This window comes from Bubalus kerabau, chromosome 13 (genome assembly GCF_029407905.1).
Source record: "Bubalus kerabau isolate K-KA32 ecotype Philippines breed swamp buffalo chromosome 13, PCC_UOA_SB_1v2, whole genome shotgun sequence".
NCBI lineage: Eukaryota > Metazoa > Chordata > Mammalia > Artiodactyla > Bovidae > Bubalus > Bubalus kerabau.
This window is the reverse complement of record NC_073636.1, coordinates 74550035-74565692: the sequence shown is the minus strand read 5'-3', so window position 1 is coordinate 74565692 and position 15658 is coordinate 74550035. Positions and strand designations below refer to the sequence as shown.

At 43.6% G+C, this 15658-nt stretch overlaps 1 protein-coding gene across 1 annotated transcript; it reads right to left on the bottom strand.

The window, feature by feature from the left end:
• Positions 1 to 3386: 3386 nt before the first annotated feature.
• On the bottom strand, positions 3387 to 12538 carry LOC129625237 (trophoblast Kunitz domain protein 1-like). The gene is made up of 4 exons (XM_055543350.1): positions 12439 to 12538; positions 7478 to 7561; positions 4097 to 4313; positions 3387 to 3648 (listed from the first exon to the last, which is right to left on the bottom strand). The coding sequence occupies exons 1-4, from the start codon at positions 12536 to 12538 to the stop codon at positions 3624 to 3626; spliced, it is 426 nt and encodes a 141-aa protein (XP_055399325.1). The 3' UTR covers positions 3387 to 3623.
• Between the last annotated feature and the right edge of the window lie 3120 nt (positions 12539 to 15658).

Genomic DNA, 15658 nt, shown 5'->3' with positions numbered 1-15658 from the left:
CCCTCTCACATTAACCCCACCTACTTCAGAAGACAGATATGACACAGGTAATTTCCTGCAACCATTGCGGCAGCATCTCTACTGGAACACATAAGCTCTTGACCTGGCAGTGGTCCAAAGAGATGTTGAGCCGGGGAAAAACATCTCCATCTGGGGCACAAACCCTGATATTCTGGATAGAAATAAAATAAAGGGAGTGAGCAGAAGGGAAGCAGAGACATAAACACATCTCTAGAGCATGACCACCCATTGCCCCTCACCTGGTTTCACCAACAAGAGATCTGCCTGCCAGAGTGGACCTCAGAGGCTCGAGTGGATCTCAGGGACCTTGGAAGGTTACCTATGACCCATCTACCCCCACCACAACTCTGGACTCTTCACTAGTGGTTTTTGGAACAGAGGAATTCAGTTTGAGTCTCAGTTCTGCCATTTCCTAGCTATGTGATCTGGGACAGCAAATTACCCTCTTCTTCACTTGTAGCATGATATCATGTTGCTCATATCATGAGGCTGTTCTGAATCATCAGAGACCATAGACATATATTCTTCTCCCTGCAAAGTCAAAGTCCTTTGAAATAATAATAATAATGAGTAATTATTGTAATTAACACTTAATGGCATTGACCAAAGAGTCACACAAAGACAATGGAGGGTTGCGAAAAGAGCTGGACCTGGGTGAGGTCAATCACTGAAGCAAGAGGGCTTTCAGTTATCTCTGAGGAAGAAGGAGACCTCATTGGAATTGGGGTTATGACTCCACTCTGGCACTGCTCCAGTTACTTGAGGGGGAACTTCTAGAAGATGACATTGCTAGTCAATGTTATTTGTTCTTTTCTGTACAGTCAACAGCATATCTAAAGAGCAGTCAGGAGTGGAGGAATCTAATACTTCATGTGCTTCTAGACAATTTGTTTTGGTGTTCAATGCCTTTAGCAGTGTAATCAACATGGTTTTTAAAAGTTTGCAAATCTAGGGATTTCTTAATGCAGATGTCACCATCCTCTTTCATTAAAAGCATAAATAAAATCTGTGTCTCAGGGAGATGAAATGACTTGCCAAAGACCAGAAAATATAGTCAGTTGCTGAAGCTAAGCTTTTTCATTAATACCAAGTCATTTTCTTTACACTGTTATCAACTAAAAATTATTTAAAATTAGATAACATATATTTATACTACTAATATCACTATTATCATATCTGACCTTCATTAAATGGTTACTCAGGCAGTCTTAGACAAAGAATTTAGCAAATACATCTCTTTCATTCTCATCAATACTCTATGAGATTGATAGAGAAAGAGAAAAGCAACCTCTGAGTTCTAAGACCTGACCTGATACCACAATGGCCTTTATGTTCTTCTGCTCAAGATAAACATTTTACAAAGCTTCAACATCAGATAAGGTCATTCTGGGTTGGTGAAAGATTTAGACAAAAATAGGACATTGGGTAATCATGTTTTAGCCCTGAGCAAAGGAGCTACATTACACAAACTACCGATATGACCAAATACCTTCCTATCTTGAGTGATAGCTTTTCTTGAACAAGTACACCTCTAAACTCTATCTAGTCTTCCCTTCTTAGAGTGAAAATTAAGATATCAATCAGATAACCCTATGTGCGAGATAGCAAAAGAGACACAGATGTATAGAACAGTCTTTTGGACTCTGTGGGAGAGGGCGAGGGTGGGATGATTTGGAAGAATGCCATTGAAACATGTATATTATCATATGCGAAACAGATCACCAGTCCAAGTTCGATGCATGGGACAGGGTTCTCAGGGCTAGTGCACTGGGATGACCCTGAGGGATGGGATGGGGAGGGAGGTGGGAGGGGGGTTCAGGATGGGGAACACATGTACACACATGGCCGATTCATGTCAATGTATGGCAAAAACCACTACAATATTGCAAAGTAATTAGCCTCCAATTAAAATGAATAAACTTTTAAAAATAAATTAAATAAAACATAAAATCAAAATAAATAAATACATGCTTTACATATTTTGCTCCAAAAAAGAAAAGAAAAGATACCAATCAGAGAACTACCCCACTTCCTAAACACCATCCTTCCAGAGCAAAGCCATCTTCCTGATACCTTCCCCAAATTCAAATCACAGAAGCCCACATCTTATAATTTCCTTTGAACATTGTCTTAATATGACAGCATATTGTTTTCCAAGATGATTCCTGTTCCTTGATGCTGTGTGTAGTAAATAAATCCAATGAGCTCAACTAGAAACAGGAGTATTTCTAGTGGTCTCTGGCTAGAAACATGAACAAGTACCAGCCTACCCTTATTTTATAACTAAAGAATGCCAAGTTCAGAGATGTTAAGAATTTGCCCAAGACTGGAAAGATATCAAAAACAGCACCAGCACCCTATGTGTTCTCATCTATTTAAATAATATACTTGCTTCGGTCCCCATGGTAAACTTTACTCATTTGTAGTGGCATAGATACTGTTTCCGAAGTTGCCTCCATTCTAAATCTTCCCAGAAACAGAACAGGAAAGCATCATCAAAGTCCTTCTGCTTGGGAAAGTGGGGACCCGCCATGTTAGGAAATGAATACAGCAGCTAAGTGCCATCTCTATGATTCCATTTCCTCCCTTGAAGGATTCTTAGCATGATTAACAGAAAAATGCAAGCAAAATGCTTGCACAGAGCCTGGGACACTAAATGAGAGTTGCTCTTCTTTACCAGAACTAAAAAAAACCCTCCCCAAATGTGACATCAGAGAACAGGATTCCTTAGAAATTGGACAACTGAGCCCCAAGCCGTTTCTCCTTCTGAGAGTCCAGGAGAACAACCTGGCCTCAAATTTGAACTGAACTTAGAAGTAAGAAATGAAGTTTGCATGTGCAGGTGTGTGCCTCCTAGGTTTCTGTGTAGCTTGGTGACTACCACGATGATGATGCTAAAACGGGTTTGCTTCCTATACCTGGTAAGGCACAGTCTCTGGACAGGAAAGGGGGAGGTGCCCAATCCTCTGCAGAACAGTGAGAAGGATCATTTCCATGGACTCTGCTGGTTAAGTTTTGTACTTGCAAACCACAGACTCCAGTCAGTTTAATTTTTAATATGTATTTATTTAAATATAAACCACAGTGTTTGAAGCTACAGAAAGGAAAATCACAGCATCATTGTGGGGTCAAGAAGCTTCTTTATCCCAAACCCTTCTCTCATTACTGACAATGAGAACTGAATGCTGGAAATTCCTCTTGGCCACCCAGAAGGAGAGCAGTGATTGTGGGGATGGGTTGAAGGTGAGGATACCGTGAGGATGGAGGTAAAAACAAAAATCCTGTGTTACACCGCAGCCTTGTACTTAACCTGGTCATGAGGAGTGTGCTCCTACATTCTTTCCTTCTTTCCTCAAATAATTACAAACTGTCTCACTGGTGTCAGGAACTATGTGAAGTGCTAGGGGTACAGGGGAGACATGCTCTCAAGGTGCTGAGAGCCAGCTGGGTGAGACAGAATTAGACATGTTGACCAACAGAGGAAAGGAAATAGGCAGGTTCTGCTGAGGAGGGTAGGGGAGAGAAGGACTGCGAGGAGACAGAACTGTTTCAGAAGCAGCCACAGCCCAGCCCTGCAGGGGTCTTCCTTGGATTTCAGAGTTTCAGGGACCACTCTTCACATGTCCCCTGCAAAAAGAAAAGAACTTGTTGAGTGCCATCATTGTGGCCCCAGACCTGGACACTGGTCATCTTGACAGAGCCTAAACTTTTCAAACAATATGGAACTGTAGTGCCCATGACCCAAATGACCTACAAGAAGGATGTGAGTTTTCGAAGCCTAGGTGGGGCACTCAGGAGCACTGCAGACCTGCCCTGGAAAGTGGCTGAATCAGTGTTCCCAACTGAGAAAGAGGAGCATGTAATCAGGCTGAGATGATCACAAAGAGGCCTGTGGGGCTGACCTTCGCCATTCTCTCCCTGGAGAACTCGCTCAGTGTGGTTTCACAGGACACTGCAGCCTCTTCTGGCAACAGCGAGGAGGAAGACACTGTGGAGGGTGAATGGTGTGTGGCCCCCTGAGCTCACCTCTCTGCCCAACACTTCCCCTTCTACAGTGCCCTGACCCCTGTCTTACCCCTGGGACTCTTCCAGTGTGCAGCAGGTCTTCATGCAGTCGGGACAGCAGGACTTTAAGCAGTTGTCTATCGTGTTGAAGTTGTTTTTGTTCCCTTCGCAGCCACCATAAACAAATGGCTCGCAGCACCCAGTCTTGGCATTGTAGAAGTACCTGGCTGTCTTGTTCTTGCAGGAACCAGCTAACTTAGGCTCCAGGCAGAAGGCAGGCTGAGAATCTGCTGGAATGAGAGGGGCAATGGCTCAGTTATGAGAATGGTCATCACAGCGCCGTAGAAGGCCAACAACTAGAACCTCCAGTTTGTTTGGGATAGAGAATGTTAGGGTTGTGGGGATAGTCAAATTGAAATGCCCCTTTGAAAACCTCCTTTCCTTTCTGGGACAGAATTATGAAGGTTGCTAAGCGTGGCATGTTATAGTAATCATGTACAAATGTATATCTCCTCATGAAGTATTTTAAGAAAAATTGGCATAATGCCTTTGAATAGCCTTAAAACTTCAGAAGAACTTCCGAGGTGGTTCAGTGGTTAAGAATTTGCCTTCCAACAAAGGAGTCCTATCTTCAATCCCTTGTCAAGGAATTAAAGTCCCAAATGCTGTAGGCATGGAGTCAACAGGCCGTAACTACTGAGTCTGGGACCCACAAATAAGAACCAGCCCACACAAACAAATACATAAATGCTCAAAAAATAAAAAAATTAAAAAAACTACAACAACAAAAAGAGGACAAAGATAAAAATTATCCCCTATATGTCAATAATTAATGGGTCTGGATAACAGAGTTTTATAATACTATTAATATTCTCTTTGCTTAAGTGTGTGGTAAAAAACTTTTCACCATTAATAACAATGGTGAAGGAATCATACTATAATGGAAAAAGGCATGAAGAAAACGTAACACCTTGTTTACTTTGGTTACCTCACAAGGATTCTATAAAATGAATATTGATACTAATGATATTGTGATTCTAATAAGAAATACACATATTTCTTTTTTCATCATTTTCCTGACACTGTTCCTAAAAATCTTGGTATTTCTTATACGATGAGAACAATTAAGGTGTCTTTTGGTATGTGAAGTTGGTGAGTTTGGAAAGACCCTCATAAGCCCAGAATGGGCTCTGATATTGCACCGGAAAGGACTGCCTATAGGAGGGTGAAAACTTTCATTCCCGCCCTCCCCCATGGTCTTTCTTCCACAATCTCCTTGCCTTCCCTCAATCTCAGGGAGGTTAATGGAGCTGTCTGTTGAACAGTCCCCAATGGCTAATGATTTAATGCATCATGACTAGGTAATGAAGCCTCCATAGAAACCTCAACAGAGGAACACATTTATGTTATTCGAGAGACCTGGGATCCACCCAGGGAACATGGATGTGGACACACACATGAGTACACTCTCCATGTGGACCACTGCAGCAGCCTGCTCTGTCTCTGCTCCTTGCCCTCTAGAGGACACTCTGTGCGCTGCAGCCTCAGGGATTCTGTTATTTTTCAGTCCTCTCCCACGGCTCCCTGGAGACCAATTCCTCAGTGAGTCCCCTTTTTTATGATAGTGAAATTCTGATTCTTAAAAAGTCCTGCAGGGCTCCTCGCGACCTGCTCCCATGACCTCTATGCCTCATCCGTTTCCACTTCTTTCCCCTCACCTAAACCAACTCAGCTCCAGCCACCCTGGCCCTGGCTCCTGCTCAAACACAGTAATGAGTAACCAGGCACATTAGTTCTGCAGTTCTGCTCAGTACTTCCTTATCACAGAGGGTTTCCCTGACCCTTTAGAGAAAAAGCACAGCATCCTTTCTCTGCTTTACTCTCTACCTTCAAGAAACTGATAACCTACCATAAGATTTCACCCTTTGGTATTTTTAAGTGTCCCTCCTAGAAGGCAATTTATTTTGCCATATTTTTTTTGACAGCTGTGTCCCGATCCCCAACAACACTGCTTTGTAGGGACTTCCTAACTCCCATTTTCATTCTCTCCACAGGTGCAAGGTCATCAAATAGAATGGGTATAATTGAATTCCTTTTAGTACAAAATCACCTTGATGATGGGGCACATCAACACAATGGTCAATCTCCCTCTAACATTCAATCTGCTGAGAGGACAATAAAATAATGTGTCCTGGTGATCTTTAGCCCCAAAACCTCTGAACCCAAATACTTATGGATATTTATGGAAGTTTTCAATAAATAACCATATTGACTGAATTAGCCGCTATTGCTGATTAATCATAAGTTCAGAGCCTGCACCTGAAGGTTCCTGGGTTGCTTTCCCTGAGTGCTCTCATGACCTAGCAAAGAAAGTAAATGCCAAGAGTTTTAGGAGGCCTGGGCAATGAACCAGGACAAGGATCAAATATGGATCAAACATGAATAATAAACTCAGTCAAAAGAGAACAAGGAAGAGGGTCTGGAGGCTTTACTCGTATTGTCTCAGCCTTGATCCCATGAGCCAAACCTCACAAGCACTATGCTTCTCGTGCTCCTGCAGTTGCTGCTCAGTGGTCCCAGGTCTTTCTGATTATTCTAATAATAAAGGAATAATAATTATTTGACACCTCAATATGTTTTCTTGTCCAAAGGAGATCAAAGGATAAAGCTCTTCAGATTAACATATTGGTGGATAATGGACAAAATTGGTCATGAAATGTGAATAAATTCTTTATATTCATGACTGGTAATCTGTTCTCCTCTGTTTAGATGAGGGAACTGCAGATGACTTACCCCAGGACACAGAGCATGTGGGTGGTAGGGTCAGGACAAGTAACTATGATGTCACAACCCATCTGATACAATACCTGATTCTACCAGGAATTCTAAAAATATAGTTTACTTGTTAAGAGTTTCCAGCTTCCCAGGTGGCTCAGATGGTAGAGACCCTGACTGCAATGCAGGAGACCCGGGTTTGATCCTGGGTTGGAAAGATCCCCTGGAGAAGGGCATGGCAACCCACTGCAGTATTCAAAGCAGAGGAGCCTGTGGCCTTCAGTCCATGGGGTGGCAAAGAGTTGGACATGACTGTGCAACTAACACTCCACTTTCACTGTAAGATTTTCTGGATGCAGTGTTCTATTTTCATTACTTCCCTGTCCCCAAGTCTCATCTAAGCGCCTAAATCACAGGAGAGAGTGAGCTCGTGTTCACCCTATCACCAAATATGTGGTGTCTCCACTATCAACCAGTTGCCCAGACACCCACTGGGCGTCCCCCCGTCAATTGATGTCTGATATGAAATCCGTGCAGTTAGTGCAGATCTCACCCATTGAAGAATCATGACTGTCCTCACTTTAGTCCCAGCCACAGTGTCCCGACCAGCTTAGGCTTGTGACCAAATGTTTACAATGTAGAGGCCCATCTCCCCAGAGGTGCAGAAAGTACAAACCTTTATTCTCCTCTTCCAATATATGTGTTGGGAACTCCTGTAGTGTATGGTTCTCAAGTTGCCTTAAGGAAATCAACTCCTCACCTATGAAAAAGAGAACATTTCAAGAGTTTCAGGAGGCCTGGTCCATGAAACAGGAAAATGATCAACTATGGATAAGAAAATAAGGGTCAAAAAAGGACGAGGGAAAAGGCCTGAGACTTTAGTAATGTTGTATCAGCCTTGGTCCCACAGTCTACCACACAAGGGCTGTTTCTTGCTTTTCCAGCAGTTGCTCTCCTCCATAGTTCAACATCTTTCAGTTATTTTTAATAATAGAGGAATAATCATTATTTGATAAAGAAATATTTTTACTTGGCCAAATCAAGAAGGTAGAGAAATTCGTTTTTCAGATTAACACATTGTGGTGGAAAATGGACAAATCTGGCCGTGACATATGAATAAACACTTTCTATTCAAGACTCGTTGTTTCCCCTGTTTAGATGAGGAAACTACAGATGACTTGCCGCAGCACACAAGCGTGTGAGTGGCCTGGTCAGGACAAGATACTGTCATGTCACAACCCATTTGATACATTATTGATTCTGCTGCTGCTGCTGCTGCTGCTGTTAAGTCGCTTCAGTCATGTCCGACTCTGTGCGACCCCAAAGACGACAGCCCATCAGGCTCCACCTTCCCTGGGATTCTCCAGGCAAGAACACTGGAGTGGATTGCCATTTCCTTCTCCAATGTATGAAAGTGAAAAATGAAAGTGAAGTCGCTCAGTCTTCGACTTAGCGACCCCATGGACTGCAGCCTACCAGGCTCCTCTGTCCATGGGATTTTCCAGGCAAGAGTACTGGAGTGGGGTGCCATTGCCTTCTCCAATTCTGCTAGGAACTCAAAAATACAGATGACTGGTACGAGTTTCTGGGCGCAGTATCCTACTTTCACTACTCACTCCTCCCCAAGCCTCACCTGAGCCCTCAAATCACAGAGGACAGTGAGTCTGGGTTTTTTCCTGACACCAAATATGTTGTTTCTCCACCAACACCATCCAATTCCCAACACCAACCGGGCAGCCCTCTGTCCATTGACTTCTGATACCATGTCTGTGGAGTTAGTGCCAATGCCACAGGTCGAGGGATCCAGACTGTCCTGACTCCAGATGCCAGACATGTAGTCTCAAGTCACTTATGATTCTGACCGACTGACTAAAAGTGAGAGTTTCTATGACCCCACCTCCATGCACAATACCTCAATCGAACCAGCGACCAAACACAGGAAAATTTTTACGCACTGTTCTCAGATTAATGTATAGGATTAAATCTGAGGAAAAGTGAAATGGAGGAGATGTTTAGGGCAAAGTGGGAGTGGAGGTGAGCAGAGCCTCCGTGCCCTGGTGAGCACAGCACCCTCACCTCACCACAATTTGTTCCCATTGCATAAGCTCTGTGAGCCAATATTTATGGATTTTTATTGAAGTTTAACTAAATAGGGATACTTAATGAATCCTCGACCAGTAGTAACTGATTTTAGTTTCAGTGCCATCCCCTCTCCCCACAGGTGCAGAAAGTTCAAACCTTCAAGGCATTTTTTGAATGTTTCGGCCACTTTTCTTATCATCTTGCATGCCTTGCAGATAATTTTGGTACCTATGAAAGAAAAAAATTCCAAAATTTGCAGGAGTCTTGGACCATAAACCAGGATGAGGTTCAAATATGGAAAATAAATTGATGCCAAAAGTGGACAAGGGAAGAAGCCTGGAGACTTTGCTAGTATTGTATCAGCCTTGGTTCCACGAGCCAGCCACACAAGGGCTGTGTTTCACGCATTCCTAGCAGCTGCTCCACTAAGTGGTCCCAGGTCTTTCTAATTAATTTTTATTGTACAAGGATAATCATTGTGATGCGTAAAGATTCTTTCTCGCCCCAAGCAAGCAGGTAGAGAAAACTCTTCAAATGAACATATCCTGGTGGAAATTAACCAAAATTGGCCATGAAATGTGAATAAATTCTTTATATCTGTGGCTGGCAGTGTGTTCAAAGAAATCAAGTGGCATGTATCTGCTGTTCAGAAGAGGAAGCTGTAGATGACTTGCCGCAGGACACATGGCATGTGGGTGGCAGGGTCAGGACAAGATACTTCCCTGTTACAACCCATTTGTTACACTATCCTGTTCTGCCAGGAACTCTGAAAATACCAATAACTGCTGAGAGCTTCTTGGTGCAGTGTCCTACCTTCATTGCTCCCCTGTCCCCAGGACTCACCTGAGCTCCCCAAGCACATAGAGTGTGAGTTTGGGTTTTCCTGACACCAAATACGTGATGTCTCTAGAAACAACATCCAATTCCCCAAACACCCACTAAGTGTCCAACAAGTCAATTTACTTCTGATATGAAATTGAGGGAGTCGGTACAGACTCTGCATGTTGAGGACTAAATCTGTCCTCGGTTCAGATGCCAGCCATGTTTTCCCGAGTCATTCATGATTTGACAAAATGGCTAAAACTGTGAAGTTCCAGTTATTGAAACTCCATGTTCAATAACTCAATAGATATGATGACCAACTCAGGACAACCACTTACATACTGATCTCACATTGTTATTGTTAAAGATAAATCTAAAGACAGTGGAACAAGTGAGATGTGCAGGGCAAAGTGGAAATGGATGTATGGGGAGCCTTCAAACCCTAAAGAGCACAGGACCCTCACATCACCATCATGTGTTACCACCCCAAAATCTCTCAGAATGCCTGTATCTATGGATTTTTATTGCAGTTTCACTAAACAGACATATTGATTGAATCATTGTCCACTGGTGGCTGTTCTCAGTCTCAGTGCCCTCTTTTCTCCCAAGAGATTCAGAAAGTTCAAACCTATAATCACATCGTCGATGATTTCTTTAATCACAGATGATACTACAAGTTTCTCAGGTCCCCTTGTAAGGCTTGTCTCCAGACCTGTGAAAGACAGTAAATTCCAAGAGTTTCTGGAGATGTGGGACGTGAACTAAGACAAAGATCAAATATGGATCATAAAATAGTAGTCAACAGTGGACAAGGGAGGAGACACATATGAATACTAAAATAACAGCCCAAAGGGGACAAGGAGAAGGGCCTGGAGACTTTACTAACGTTGCATCAACCTTGGTCCAAGGAGCCAACCCACACAGGGCTGTGATTCATTCTTTCCCTAGAGTGGCTCTGCTCATTCATCCCAGGTGTTTCTGGTTATTTTTTTTATAATAGAAGAATAAAAATTATTTGATACCTAAATATTATTTCTTGCCAAAAACAAGTAGGTAGAAAAATTGTTTTCAGATTAACACATCTTGTTGGGAAATGCACTAAATTCACCATGACATCTGATTCATCTCCCTTATATATATGACTGGTAATCTGTTCAAAAACCCATGCAACATTATCTCCTGTTCCAATGAGAAAATTGCAGATGACTTTTCCCAGGACATGGCATGTGGGTGGCAGGGCCAGGACAAGATAGCATGTTACAACCCATTTGATACACTCCCTCATTCTCCCAGGAACTCTGAAAATAGAGAAGTGAGAACAGTTTCTGGTTGCAACATGTACTCTCATTTCTCCCTTTTTCTGGAGCATCACCTGAGCCCCAGATCACAGGGGACAGAGTCTAGATTTGCTTAGGTTTCCCTGACATCAAATATGTGGTGTCTCTACCAACAGCAACCAATTCCCCAAACACCCACTGGGTGTCCAACAAGTCCATTTACTTCTGATTCCAATCCATGGAGTTACTGCAGATTCTGCGGGTTGAGGGCTCAAGTCTGTCCTTAGTTTAGATGCCAGCTGTGAGGTCCCGAGTCACTCGTGCTTGTGACTAAATGGCTAAAAATGGGGCATCCATGACCCCACCTTCGCATTCAACAATTCAATAAAACCGGAGGCTGAGCTTAGGAAAACACTTACTTACTGTTCTCAGAAAAATATACAAAATAGAGCTCAAGGCAGCAAAGGGAGGAGATGTGTAGGGCAAAGGGGGAGGGAGGTGTGCCCAGCCCCCATGCACTAATGAGCACAGCACCGTCACACCATCCTCCTGCATTCACCCACCTGCAAGCTCTCTGAATGCCAACATTTCTGTATTTCTTTCTAGGTTTCACTAAACAAGCATATTGGTTGGATAATCAGCCATGGGTGATTTTTCTCACTCTGTGTTCCCTCCCCTTAGCTCAAAGTGCTGGAATGAGAGGTGAAGACTGTAACCTTTAAAGAGGTATTTGAGGTGTCTTAGAGACCAGCCCCATTCTTAAGGTACCCTGAGTCACCTTTAGTGACTCATCTCATAACCACTACAACCAGTAAATTCCAAGAGTTTAGGAGGCCTGGACCATAGCATGAGAAGGATCAAATATGGATCTTTTTATTACTACAGTACAGTGTGGTTCATGGACAAGGCAGGACCAGGAATAGATAGTCTCACAAATAGGGTCCCTGATCTGGTATAGTTAGGTGGGATTATTTATCTTTATATATATGAATTTTAATGCATCTCCTTACGCACATCATAATATCAGTGGAGTTAAAAGCTTGCAACTTCCGACTTCCCTGGTGGTTCAGCAGTTAAGAATCCGCCTGCCAATTCAGGGGACGTGGATTCGATCCCTAGTGAGAAAATTCCACATTGCCTCAAGGGAACATGTGAACCGCAACCACAGAGTCCAGATGCCTGGAGTCTCTGCTCTGCAACAAGAGAAGCCACACCAATGAGAAGGCCACACACCGCAACCACAGAGTAGCCCTCGTGACTAGAGAATATCCTCACACATCCAGGAACACCAAGGCAGCCAACACCAAACTAACAACAAAACCCTGCCCAACTTGACAGGAGAAATCCAGAGAGGGTTGACAGCACCCACCCCACCACTGATCCCCTCCCCCTAACCCTTCTATGGACTCTCCTAATTTCATGAGACCCTGTAGAGGAAAGGTGAGTCCAGACATACCTTGGTCCAAGGAATGGTGTTCATACACCGGAGTACCATCTACCAGGATAACCAGGAGGAAGAGAAGGGCTGCAGAGAGGCAGAGGCAGTTCATCTTCATGGCCTTGCAGGAGAGCTCCTGAGGATGCTGGAGATGGACTGAGCTTTTAATATCCTGGCTGAGGGGTGGGATCAGGCAATGAGGAGGAGAGTGAGGGAGGGGAGGAGCTGTGTCAGTCCTGTTTATTGCGTAATCTCCCTCCTAACCATGCCTCCTGCATCTTTCTGCAGGGGCCAAAAGTCCAGTAAGAGCAGAACTTAGACATGACTATACCTGTGGGTCTCCTGTCAATACAGATCATGATTTCAATATGTTCACTCAGGGAGCATCCCAGGACATAGAGCCGTGCATGGCATGTGATGGGCGGTCGGTGAGTGGATGAGACAAATCATAGGACCTATAAGTGAAAAGCGGTGTGTGAGCCCACGTCCTTTTCAGCCTCCTGCACACGTCATCTCACCTGGACCTCAATGCCCTGACCGCCCTCACCTAGCTCAGAAGACAGGTGTGACACAGGTCACTTTCGTACAACTATTGTCACAGCTTCTGCACTGGAGGGACACTTACTCTTTCCAGACACTGGTCCAGGCAGGAACTTAGCTGGGGAAGTTGATGTCCTCCTGGACTGTAACCTAGTGTGTTCACTTTGATCACAGAATGAGCACGGAAATAATGGAATATTGACGGAATATTAATACTGTGAATTATGTAAGAAATATTAATTTGGTCTTCTTCCTATTCCTGACACAGAGCTCCTAATGCTGCTGAAGTTTCCTGAGAGATGAGAGAAATAAGGAGACTTTTGTCATGTGGGAGATGACTAGTAAACACTCAGCCTAAACCAAGAACAGAGTTGGTTGCCTGGGTAACCAACACTTGATTGGGAGAGTGGCAATTTTCATTTCCACCTTTCCTCTTTCCCTGTTCCCACACCTCAGGGAGGAGTGAGGGGTGGAGGGTGAATCCATGACAAATGCCTAAAGATTGAATGAATCATGATTTGGGATGAAGTCTCACAAAAACCTTAACAGAGCAAGTCATACATGTTCTGCTAAGGAAATAAGATCTACTCAAGGAAAGACACAGGTACACACTGCACCATGGCTCGTTGGACCACTGCAGCAGCCTGCCCAGGGGCCTCTGTCTCTGCCCTTCACCCCCTAGAGGTCATTCTCCATTCTGCTGCCTCAGTAGGTCAGTTCAGTCACTCAGTCGTGTCAGACTCTTTGCGAACCCATGGACTGCAGCACACCAGGCTTCCCTGTCCTTCACCAACTTCCAGAGCCTACTCAAACTCTATTGAGTCAGTGATAAGTCATTTCCATTGAGTCAGTGATGCCACCCAACCATCTCATCCTCTGTCCTCCCCTTCTCTTCACACCTTTAATCTTTCCCAGCATCATAGTAGTGAGTAGTGAAAGTCATTCAGGCATGTCTGACTCTTGTGACCCCATGAACTATAGCTTGCCAGGCTCCTCTGTCCATGGGATTCTCCAGGCAAGAATACTGGAGTGGGTTGCCATTTCCTTCTCCAGGGGATCTTACCTAGCCAGGAATCGAACCCAAGTCTCCTGTATTGCAGGAAGATTCTTTACCGACTGAGCTATGAGGGAAGCTCCCAGCATCATGGTCTTTTCAAATGAGTCAGTTCTTTGCATCAGGTGGCCAAAGTATTGGAGTTCAGCTTCAGCATCAGTCCTTCCACTGAATACTCAAGATTGATCTCCTTTAGGATGGTCTGGTTGGATCTCCTTGCTGTCCAAAGGACTCTCAAGAGTCTTCTCCAATACCACAGTTCAAAAGTATCAATTCTTCAGTGCTCAGCTTTCTTTACAGCCCAACTCTCACATCCATACATGACTACTGGAAAAACCAAAGCTTTGACTAGATGGACCTTTGTTGGCAGCCTCAGGGATCCTCTTAAAATTTGAGTTCTATCACATGGCTCCCATAACCAGTCTCTCAGTGACACCCCAGCTCTCTCAGAGTCAAATTCGGATTCTGATAAAGTCCTACAAGGTTCCTCATGACCTTCTCCCACGGCCTCTCTGCTTCATCCCCTTCTGCTCCCCTCCTCTCACCCACTCAACTCCAGCCACCCTTGTCTGGGGTGCTGTGCAAACACACCAGGCTCATTTTTGGCAGCCTCTGCTCAAGGCCTCCTTATTACAGAGTGTTTCCCTGACCCCCTAAGTCTTGTGAATCCCCATCACTCTCTTTCTTCACATCACTCATCACCACCTGCCATAGGATTTCCCCATGTCTTCATTGTCTGTTGGTCTCAGAAGGCATATAATTTTACTATATTTTGTTTACAGCTGTTTTCCTAAACCAAGAAATATACCCTCTGGGATATTTCTGGGATATTGATGTTGAGAGAGAGAGGCTTCATCACCAAATAGACTAACAGGAATTTTATTATATCCAGACTCTTCGATGACTGTGTACTTAGCTTGAGTATGACATGAGTGATTTGTTTACTTGATAAATATTTATCAAATACATAGGCTTTATGTCCCAGAAGGTATATCTTTTGGTGTGCATATGTGCATATATATATATATATATATATATATATATATTTATATACACACACACATACAGAGAGAGAGAGAGCTTCCCTCATGTCTCCATGGTAAAGATTGCCTGCAATGCAGGAGACCTGGGTTCAATCCCTGGGTCAGGAAAATCCCCTCAAGAAGGTAATGGCTAACAACTCCACTATTCTTGCCTGGAGACTTCCATGGACAGAAGAGCTGGTGGGCTACAATAGGGTCACAAAGATCAGACACAACTGAGCCATTAACAATTCCATTTTTTTTCACCTGTCTATACAATGATGAGTCTCCTCTATAACTGCATATCCTGATAGGAAAATTAAATAATAGTCTGACAGGAAAACAAAATGAGGTGCATTGAATTTTGATTTATATCATACCAGCCTGGAAAGAACACTCTTTGCACCTTGAGCAAACTCTCAAAAGTACTGCATTTTCTGCTGTTCCTACACTTGTCTCCAAAGGTAAGAAGCCCAGTTTTCACTCAACATTCTGATTAATTTCATTACACAGAAAAGATCATTATTTGACAGATAAATTATTTAGAGGGATGGTGAGGAAATGTAGGCAGAAAAGTCTTTTGGGCTAAAACATTTTGGTGGAAAGTGGACATCATTATCCA